The 11,457-nt window shown below is 35.6% G+C and overlaps 1 protein-coding gene across 1 annotated transcript; it reads right to left on the reverse strand.

Moving 5' to 3' along the window:
* Window positions 1-539: 539 nt before the first annotated feature.
* LOC123539002 (elongation factor Ts, mitochondrial-like) lies at window positions 540-11,241 on the reverse strand. Its single transcript, XM_045323455.2, has 6 exons — window positions 11,149-11,241; window positions 5,924-6,102; window positions 4,855-4,983; window positions 3,606-3,713; window positions 2,253-2,421; window positions 540-967 (listed from the first exon to the last, which is right to left on the reverse strand). Exons 1-6 carry the CDS (start codon window positions 11,156-11,158, stop codon window positions 609-611), a joined length of 954 nt encoding a protein of 317 aa, XP_045179390.2. The 5' UTR covers window positions 11,159-11,241; the 3' UTR covers window positions 540-608.
* Window positions 11,242-11,457: the final 216 nt, after the last annotated feature.

The following is an 11,457-nucleotide window of genomic DNA, read 5'->3' on the forward strand; positions in this document are numbered from 1 at the left end:
CATAATTCATTAAAAACAGGTGCCAGGGTTGTAAGCCTTGCATCATATGATGTGAGTGATGATGTGGAACAGTATTCAAAGTTTGAATCAAATCCATATAAGAATAACTGAGATAGAGTGAAAGTGCATCGAAACTTTAACTTGAAATTCAAAGTAAAAAGGGGGGATAATCCATAAAATATTGGTGCAAGAGTTATGGCCCTTGTGCCAGATGATGTGGGTGATGATGAGGAATAACTGTTTCAAGTTTTAAGCAAATTCATCAGGCAATTACAGGGACAAAGAGAAAAAGAGAAAGCACATCAAAACTTTAACCAAGGTATGGATGCGGAAGCATGCCGATGCTGGGGCTAGTAGGATAGCTCTCCATATAATCAAGTTAAAAATGGAATTTTCCATACTTTGAAACAGTGAAAATATCAACTTCATTTCACTGATGTATTCCAGTATTTCACTAAAAAGCATAAAACATCTTCCATTATTGGGAATCTAGTATTTGTCATCTAAAAAGTATAGACGATACACAAAGAAACTGTAACTACATGTATATATTTTTTATTTTACAACAATTTTATTGTCAAAACAACTTTTATGTGATCTGTTACTACTCAATCATCTTCACCTAAATCCTCACCACATTCTAATCTAACAAAATCAACCACTTTAGGTCCATTATCTTGCAAGAAACTTCTTACAGTAAAACCAGGCTCTAACAAAAATTCCTGATCAAGAAGTCTTTTTTCTTCCGCAGGTTCAACTCTTTCTTTAGATTCACTTTCTCCTTTCTTCTTTTTCTTTGCTTCTTTTTTATTAACTGGTTTTAATTGCCATTCCCCTATTTCTGTTGGGTTCATTCCGACTACATGCTGGCACAACTGTTTGGCTATATCGTCTACATCAGGAGCTTCGAGTTTCACAATGGCAGCAAATTTTCCCATCTTACACCTGTCCTTAGAAATATGTGGACCTTCAATGAAATAAAACAGTTCATGGCTTTATTATGCAACATTCAAGCTGGACTAAAACCTAATTGAATGGCTCAAGTATGTAAAGGCAAATCTAACTTTGAGTGTTCTTGTAGAAAGGTTGGGGGACATGATAACTGATCAAACAGCTTGACTTGGAAAGAACTAGAGCTGCTTTTGAGAAAAGAGCATGTTTCCCACAACTGCCTAATCATCTAATTAAAAATATCAAGTCAGTGTTTATAATATTATACTGTTTACTCACTACAAATATACCTTTGAAGAGTGAAAAGGCTGATTTTGGGTATTTCAAGGGCTATAATTCTGAAATGCCTCAGGCAATTTGACTAATTAATGAACTTGGCCCATGAGTTATAGTCAAAAACATTTGGTTCAACTTTGGTGAAGATCGGATGAGAAGTGTTTAGTGCGGACAAGAGTAAAGTTTAATGAAGATCGGATGAGAAATGTTCAACTTTTAGTTCGGACAAGTGTAAAAAGGCCAGTTTTCCGGTAATTCAAAGGCCGTAACTCCAAAATGCCTGGACCGATTTGGCTAGTTATCGAACTTGGCCGAGGTCTTATGGTCAAACACAGTTTGTTCAAGTTTGGTGAATTAAGATATCGTCTTACATTACTGACCAGCTTTTTGTAGGTTGTATATAACTCAAAGATTAATGTTGTTACGAGAATAATTTTAAACACCTGGGTAGAACAACCAATTGTCCACAAGCAATCTAGACTGCCATTTTGTATAAAAGTATTCAACAATTTCAGCAAGGGTAAAAAAAAAGTGTAATGAGAGACCTGCAAATCAGAGACTCTGTGTATAGAAATGGCTACAGTGAAAGTTTCATTTTTTTTAATAAAACATACAGAAACTTAGGTAATAGTTTACAAGCAAAAATGAGATCTAATGACTTTCAATCATGTTCTGATGCTCACAATTTCTGGGCTTTTCATCCTTATACAACAGAAGCCAATATACTGAAACTTCCAAACTGAAAAATTTTATTCCCCTAAATGTGAGAAATTTTGAAATGCTATTTCTTTTTTCAATTCGGCAATTATGAATTACATTTTACAAATAAGGTAGTAACGAACTCATTTAGGATTAAGACACTTTGTTTGTTACAGTGATCTTTGCAGGAGGAAGCAAAGTGTTTGTTTCAATAAAATGCTTTATTCCTAAAATGAGTAATTATTGCATATGCATTTCCCAATTCCAAAATTTTAATCTCCTGATGAAAAAAACTAAATTTTCACAAGTCAAAATTATCTACTAACCTGCTGCATGGACAAATGTACTCATTATTGTAGACGGATCATTTCTTATATATGCAGCTCGCCGTAATGCAATATTTTCTCCAAGATTACCAATCTCTAAAGCAACGTAATCTGCCAATGTTTTCCCTTCATCTGGTAGAGAATTCACAGCATCCTTTTCTAAAACAATCTGAAAAGATTATTTGAAGCCTGAAATCTCAGTGTCCATTTACATGCATTACTTATAACTAGAAATTAGTCAGTTGGTTATGGTACATGTACTTGTTTAAATTTCACTGAATCTCTTCTGCATTAATTTCATTTTTGAAACAAGTGACTGAGTAATACAGTGGCAATAAGGAAGTCCCCTACCAGTGAAAAACCAATTTTCTTGACCTTGACATTAGTGACCATGATCTTTGACCAACAACCATGGACTAGTATATGACATTTAACTGTGGATGATTATGCCTTTTTTCACATCATTTCGGGAATGCAACCAATACTCATCATTTTGGGAATGCAACCAATACTGGCAAAATTGGGAAAATATCCCCCAAGAGTCTAAATTGGGAAAAATTTAGAAGTGTGTGTGTTCGGGTTTAATGTCTTTTTCAACAATTTGTCAGCCATATAAACGACTGTGTCTACTTGTAGCAGTGAGCACAATGCCCAACTTTATAGTGCTGCCTCAATGGAATATCACGTCGTAGACACGTGGCATGATACCCCACCCAGTCACATTATACCAACACCTGGCTGACCAGTCCTATCACTATCCTCTTAATGCTGAGCGCCAAGCGAGGAAGCTACTAGTACCATTTTTCACGCCTTTGGTATGATGCGGCAGGGGATCGAACCCATGACCTCCCGCACTCGAAGCAGACGCTCTACCACTAGGCTACCAAGGCACTACAGTCATATAAAGGTAACATTTTATAATTTTCTCAGCATACATTTTCAACTAATGATGATAAACAAATGTGCAAAGTTTCAAAGCTGTAGCTCTTATAGTTTTTTTTAGAAAAGATGTACCTAAACAAAAAATTTAACCAAGAAGCTCAAATTTTCTAAGTACAAAATGGGCCATAATTTTGACGAAATACAAACCAGAGTTATGGTTTTTGGCCTACACAGTTACCTAATGATGATTAACAGTTGTGAAAAGTTTCAAAGATGTAGCTCTTATAGTTTTTGCAAAAAAGCGGTCCTAAACAAAAGTTTTAACCAACACTGACAATCAAGTGACAACAATACCTCTTGGCTATTTTTTCACAAAAAAAAAACAATGATAACCTAGCATAATATGCCTGTATGGTATAAATCTGCCTCTACAGTAAAAGCTCAGTGCAAGGATGGACTTCCAACACTTACCTTTTCTTCACCTTTTGCAGCCATATTTCTATGACAGGCTTCAGCCAGCTGGTTAACCAGTGCTTGGAAATTCTCATTCTTTGCTACAAAGTCTGTTTCACAATTGACCTGGAAACCAACGCAAAATAATTAGAATATGAATAACATATATCTATCTATTTTTTTACAGTGCCCTGAGAATTTATAACAAGTTTGGTATTTTCCAGAGTTTTCAATAATTGAGCCGCGTGGCTGGTCAGGATCCATGCTGTTCACTTTCAAAGCCTATTGTAATTAGGGAAACTGCAAGTCTCTTGCAAGTCCATTTGTTACTTACTAATAATAATATTCAATAATTAAATGTTGACAGGATTTTGATTCCAGTGTGGCGATGGTTAAATAATTTCAAGTCTGGTAGGGACCTTAACTATTCAACCAATGACTTGTATGACATTCAAACTGCACCAGATATAATATTTCTTGGTTTACTTTATGTGTCTTTACCCACTTGTAACAGACAGTTACATTATAATGGAGGCACAGACTTGGCTGTTTACTGTTTAAATTTTATATGAAATAAAAGTATCTGTGTGCTACATACTTTGTATAATAAATTATTAAGTTTAAGTTTTTATGTTGACTAAATTTCGTTGCTACAGTGTATAAAACATTTATCAAACATTATGCTTTTGAATCTTCAAAATATACGCATTCATGGAACTAATAAGCAGACAGAATTAGCTGACAAATTCAAGAAAGTACTATTACTCATGAGCCTTAAATTATCCAGTTCCATCACTTTGTGTTGGCTCTTTAAGAATTCTTAGTGCATGTATATCCTGTGTCTATTCATCATTAATATAAGAAATACTCTTGCAACAACTTATTAAAGTATATGTAAGTATAAGTATCCTTTCCCTGAAGTACTGTTAAATCATAAATATTCTCAAAGGATCATCTTTGCAGTTGTGTCAACCCACGAAACTGAATTCCAATGTACAAACATTTCCATTCTTTTCACCATCAAAAACTGAAATTCACAAATTCATATGCCCGCAAAATAGCCACTCCGACACAAATTAACCTTTATCCTGCTAAATTTCTAAAACGGACTGGTCCATCATTCAATTTGAGCCTGATCTTGGTCTGCACTGGCTGCAAAGGCAGAATCGCTTGCCCCTAGCATGCTAAAAGTTAACTGATTTTCATGAATATTCATCATCATATTAAGTAATTTACGCAACCATAATTATCAACATTATACATGTACCTCGACCACTGTAACAGCAGAGTCATCCTGTATCATTCCAACAAGACCCTGAGACATCGCCCTGTCCTGCAGTTTACCAGCTTTCGCCCAGCCAGCTTTCTGGGCTTCCTCTCTCATCCAGGACTCAGCCTTAAAATGCAATTCATAAAACATTAGTATTTCCTCTTGATATCAAAGTGCTTCACTATAAAAAAATCTACATATCATTCTTAGTAGTAAAGAAAGTAAAACAGAAAGTATGAAGCAACAAATAACTATCATTAGTTTTATATACTTTTAATTTTTAAGAACAATTTTAAAAAGGTAAATTCACATGCAGTCTTTCTGAAAACACAATTCTTACAACTCAGTCTTAAAAGGGATTTTTTGTAAAGCTTCTAATCTTGGATGAACAGCTGTTTTATTTTGGTTTTAACATCACAACTTTGCATGAAATAAATGGTGGCGGATGACCCCAGGTGCCCCTCTGTGTATTATTTCATCATGAGCAGGAACCTGGGAAGATAAGAACAACCAACCTTCCGTGAGCAAGCTGGATGGTTTCCTCACATGAAAAATTCAACACCTGAGTGAGGCTCAAACCTACATCACTGAAGGGCAAGTGATATGAAGTAATTAACCACTCGCCCATGGAAACCCCTGATGGACAGCTGTATACAGCTTTGCAATATGGGTCACTGCAGTAGAAACTGTACTGTATTTGATAGGAAATAACTGGGACTAAGTTATTAACATATGTCAATGAATGTGACATAGTATTACTTGATCTTTTGGTTTCTGATTAAATACATTACATGTCATTTTAAATAGGCAACATCCTTATGACTTCACACTTTGAAAGATGATACTGGTTAACAGTCACAACAGTTTTGGAATTCCTCAGTGGTCTTTCTCACAAACACTTGCAGCTGCATTAAAGTGAATCCTCTCTAAAACAAACACCTGAAAAAACTGAAACTCCTCCTAACTGAAATATTTTGTGGGTTCAGAATAAAATCTGAAACCTGTAGTTGTTCTGTTTAGAGAGGATTCACTGTATAAACTAATCTAAAGCAATTAAAAAGGACACCTGTTTTATGTCATTGTTGAACTGTTCTAGAGCTTGCTTGCAGTTTATCATTGGGTATCCAGTCTTCTTCCGTAACTTGCTCAGCATAGCTTTATCCACAGCCACCTTAGCGTCAGTTTGTACTGTAAGCAGGCGTACTGACTGCAGACCCGACGTCCATCCCCGCAACCTTGTTAATCCTGCAAGAAATAGACAAAATATTCTACGTGAAAATTAATTCAGCTTTTCTGACCATGTTAAGAGAAAAACCAATAAATGTCACACATGCTAACCAGTGGCTTTTGGTCAGAGATTCAGTTTGGGGCTGAAACTGATTATTATTATTATTATTATACCAGATTTATATAGCGCCCTTTTCATGATAAACACGTTCAAAGGCGCTTTACATATAGCAAACGCAGCCACACAGGGCGCGAAATTAATCCTCTACAGTACAGACACAGAGCGATTTGACCAGAGGGACAGAGTGAGATAAAGCCCCCAGAACAGACAGAGAGAACTTTTTAGATACAGACTTGTCCGGCTAACTTAGCCTAGCTCTTTGCGAATAGACAGTCTGGTTCTTTAACGTGCCCGATGTATAGCACCGATACAAGCAGAACTGATACCAATGAATATCAATGAGAAACGGGTGCTTCTTAGAAAATTATACAAAACAAAGAAATATTCTATTCAAAGACTAAATTTCATATCACTTTAAAACAAAGATATGAAAAAATGGTGTTTTAATTTTGTTGCAGATATAACTGTTTTTGAAAACTTAATTTCAACACAACTGTATAATTTACATACTAAATACCAACTTTAAAAAGTCAGATTTTGTCTTCATTTGTCAGTTTATATTTTCTGCATACTTCATGATTCTGCATGTAAAAACATTGCCACTAAACTGTTAACTGATGTGATTTTCTTCAATATCTAGCGTTTTTAGTCAGCTTTTGAAAACAATCTTTCTAATTAAAAAATTTAAATAGGAAAAATAACAGTCAAACCATGGCAAGTAGTCAACACTGCGGCTGGAAATGAAGCTGCAGTATACCTGTGATATGTCTTTGGGGGAGGGGGGAATGTCTTTGGGGGAGGGGGAGGAATGGGGGAATGTCTTTGGGGGAGGGGGAGGGGGGGGGGAATTTCTTTAAACAAGAGCACCCCAATGCGAAGCAATATTCAACCGAAGGTATGACCTTTAAAGGGATCCATCCGAAACATGTGCTCTGCACATCAACTCGATGTGGTGAACACATGTGCCCAGTTTCTTTAAAATCCTTCAAGCAGTTAAAGAGTTACAGAGCAGACATGATACAAAGTCCTATGACCTTTGACCCCTACGGTGATAGAAGTTTCAGAGTTGCCACCGCAAAACTATGGAATTCTCTTCCTGACAACCTCAGAAAAGATTCATCAATAAATTCATTCAAAAGAGATCTCAAAACACATCTTTTCAAAATAGATGCCAACTGTGACTGTTTCTACTTTCTACCTGTAATAAATATGCTATTGTTATTTTTGTGATATAAAACTATTGCAAGTCATTCGTCGCTGAGGAAGATCTCTTAACTGTACATTTTTGTAAAATGTTTTAACATTTATATTTCCAAGGTTTGTTTAATAAACGCACTTGTTGGTAAGTCTCTATGGGTAGGGTGTGTGTGGTATTTCTTTCTAATACAGTGTATGATGGCACCATTAACCAGGGAGTTTGAACCTCTATATGCAGCCCGTCTGGGCATACCAGATGCTTTTAGCACTGGTATTGGCAATAGGGGTAAAATGACCTCAAGAGGAGGGGTGCGGTCATGACTGTTTATTACAATAAGGCTGTAATTATTATCAATGTCATTATTAATATTGTTATAATAACTATATTATTATTATGTACAACGCCATTGAATATATCATTTATAAAAATCAAATTATTTAGTTTCAGTTTTATGATTGCATATGTCATGTTTTGTGATTTTCCTACAATACATATCTGTGATATGTCACATGTTTAAGGTATTAGATCACTAATAGTAATGTTTTCAAAATGGCCTTTGCTTGGTATATTCTGAAAGGTGACCGTGTTTTGCACTATTTTGCAATTTTTAAACAACTTTTACCGTGCCGTTTTTTATAAATTTTGTATTACTTATGGTATCTCCTCAAGTTCAAGTAGAGACAAATTTCAATGTGGTGGCCACAATCCAAAACGTTTGCAGAGAACTCATTTTACCATTAATTTTAATAAAAGAAACATCAAACTATTGGTAAACAATTATAAAACACAAAATAAAAATGTCAATATCATTTTTTCTATGGTGCCTAAGTACACGGATTTTATGAGACAGAATTCATACTTCAACATTGAAAAAATAAGGTCGAATGCTGTGTTTCTGTTTTGAATTTTGCTTACTGCATTTAAAAATAACCTTAGGGTAGACGTAAAACCTACCAAAATTTCTTCCACAATACATAATCTAAGAGTGAAAGCAAAACAGAGAACTTTCACCGCATGTAACTCAATATTTTTAAAGATGTGTAACTCTACCCCTTCTGTTTAAGTAGTAAATTCACTTTTAACACCAAGAAATCGCTTATAAGATTAATCTTTTTCCATTTTTGTACAAGAAATCAATAATAAGTCTTGAAAGAAGTAAAAACTTACTAGAAAAAAAGGGAAAAAAAAAAAAAAATTTGGTCCCAGTAGGGCTTGAATCTACGCACCCCTAAGAATTGCTGTAAAAGTAGGTTTATTGTAGGAATTGAATACTCTTCAAAAAGGAGGTTCTCTATTAGTGATCTAATACCTTAATTGTAAAGCACCACTGAACGTATATATTTCATTATATGAAAAGGGTGCTCAACAAATCTGGTATAATAATAATAAGTGTGACCTTGACCTAGAAGCGAGCCATCCAAAACATGCCCTCTGCATGCCGCCTTGATGTGGTGAACATTTGTGTCAAGTTTCTTCAAAATCCTTCAAGGGGTTCAACAGTAACAGGCAGACAAAATTGCTAATGGACAGACAGACGGACACCGGAGACATAATGTAAATGATACGTTCCTTCGGGCGTATGAAACTGCTTCCACAGTGGGGGGTGGATATTTTCTGGAATAGCCTAGTGGCGCCTAATGTAGGCTGTGGCGGAAATACACTGGTTAGTTGGACACCTGTAATTGCTTATACCGTATTCCGGGGTATATTGGTCATGGTAATGTATTATAGTTTGCACTCAATATTTGCTCTGGAAATTGTCAGAAAAATTATCCAGTGTATAAGTCGCTGTTAGATTTCGGATTTTCCCCAACGATATTTAACGGTAATGGTCATGGCCATGTTAATGCTGCGGACTGAATTATTAACTGAACCTGATTGGTGGAAAGCATACTGCTTTATTTTTGACCCCAAACTGTTTTGTACCAATGGTAGTTCTTGAACTTTTTGACATTAATTGAGCAATAGTAGGCTTGTGTTTAAATTCTGTAATTATACATGTTTAAGTGTGAATTGTTTGCACAGCAATTATATCTCCTTACCACTTAAAAGTAATTAACCGCATTTCTTTGAATCTAAAAATGAAAAAATGAAAATATAAATTTCATCTTTCAAGGTTTTATTACGCACAAATTACTATAAACGAAGAAATGCTAACCTGGTTTAAAATGGAGGAAGGATCTGACCCCAGTGTACTTGTAAAGTACCTGTCAATGGTGTCCAGTAAAACGAAAGTAGATAAAAATTAAATGTAATTCAAACTGCAAGTACAGCATTGAATTGTAGTCATTCATAATTTTAATGGCCTATGTGGGATATTTACGATATACCTTATTGAAAATAACTGCTATTCCTTGAAATGCCGCCTAATTTGATTTTTTAAATTTTTACCATTTTCTTAGTTTGTAACAAACGCATCTAATTTTGTTAGTGCTATGGCTGGAAAATTGACCCGAAAAAAATTCTGCTGGAAATGTTCTGTAGTATTAGTGCAGACTAACAGACCTCAAAATATGGCATATAAAGACATATTAAAGTACCTGCTGAAATTTGATTACATCTCTGATAATGAATTTATGCTGACATTAAAGCAAAAACTTGAAATTTTGATTTTATGAATGTATATTTTGTGTTTTGTTTCTGCACTTTAGTGTCATCGGCAGTCGGCTGTTTATTGAAACCGATGTCAGGGTGGGTATCTCCTCACACCTGTCGCATCATATTTTCAAACTTTTAAGTCTCTTGTTTAAAAATATGGATTAAATGCAACCCATTTGAAGTTTTTACATGAATATTAATGTTTAATTTATTAAAGCAAGTAAGTCTGACCAGTATATTATAACTTTTTTGGATTTTTTAATGTCTTCCTTTTCCTAAAAGTAAAATGTAGATATGGATAAGGCTTAGAATAGAGGGATGACAACTATAAAATATCAAATCATAAAATATGTCATCCCGATAAGCTAAATGAGTAAAGCTTCTGTACTGTGTACACAAATTATTAACGGTGTAACAGTCTCAGGAAAAATAAGCAGCCTCGACCGGGATTTGAACCTCGAACATTCGGCTTACCGTGCAAACGCTCTACCAATTGAGCTACCGAGGCCACTCGATACGAGAACCGCTACACACCTTCCCTCTTATTGCGAGACATTGGCACTCCTGGCCAATGTCTGCCGCAGAATGTTAACCGAATTCGGCCGAATGCACACCCCAGCCAAACTGCTTCGCCCCGCATGGGCTCCAAGGGCGAGCATCCCGGACGAGCCCCCAAATGTAACAATCTCAGGAAAAATGTGCAGCCTCAACCGGGATTCGAACCTCAAACCCTCAGCTTACCGTGCCAACGCTCTACCAATTGAGCTACCCAGGCCACCTGATACGAGAACCGCTACAACAGTGTACAATGGACTCGTGTACAATTTGTGGACTAGCATTCACGATTAAATTGAGAGACAGATTTCAAATGTTATTGGAAAAGGTGTCTGGTACACGGGAGAATTATGGCGTCAGAATTATTTAAATATTGGTCCAAGGCTTCAAGAAAAAAGTAACCGAATACAACAAAGTGGGTGGGGTAATGCTTACGCAATCTTAATCACCAAGTTTCTTATGATATCTTACAATAACACAATCAACCAACACTTTTATTATCAGTACAAAAGATGAAAATAACGCTTTCTCTAAGAAAATAAAATACATATGCTACAAAACATAGTTATTTCAGTTAAAAAAGCAGTTTCACCTGACAGCATGTCCGAGGCGATAAGTTACTGTATCACCGGTATCAAGTCAATTCGTCCCCAAGTCAACTCGCCCCAATTTTGGTCATTTCGTACCCAGATTTGATCATTTTGTCCCCGCTCTTGAAATATTCGGTCTACCCGTCCCCGTTTTGGTCATTTCGCCCCCCCCCCCATCATATATTTCTTTTTTATTCCGTCCATACTCTTTTTACTTTGAAATCCTTTGATAAAATTTAAAATTTCTATCTGATCTTTTAATATGAAACATTCTGTGACGTCTTCATTTCCAGACATTTTGAATTCAAGAT

This window comes from Mercenaria mercenaria, chromosome 18 (genome assembly GCF_021730395.1).
Source record: "Mercenaria mercenaria strain notata chromosome 18, MADL_Memer_1, whole genome shotgun sequence".
NCBI classification, from domain to species: domain Eukaryota; kingdom Metazoa; phylum Mollusca; class Bivalvia; order Venerida; family Veneridae; genus Mercenaria; species Mercenaria mercenaria.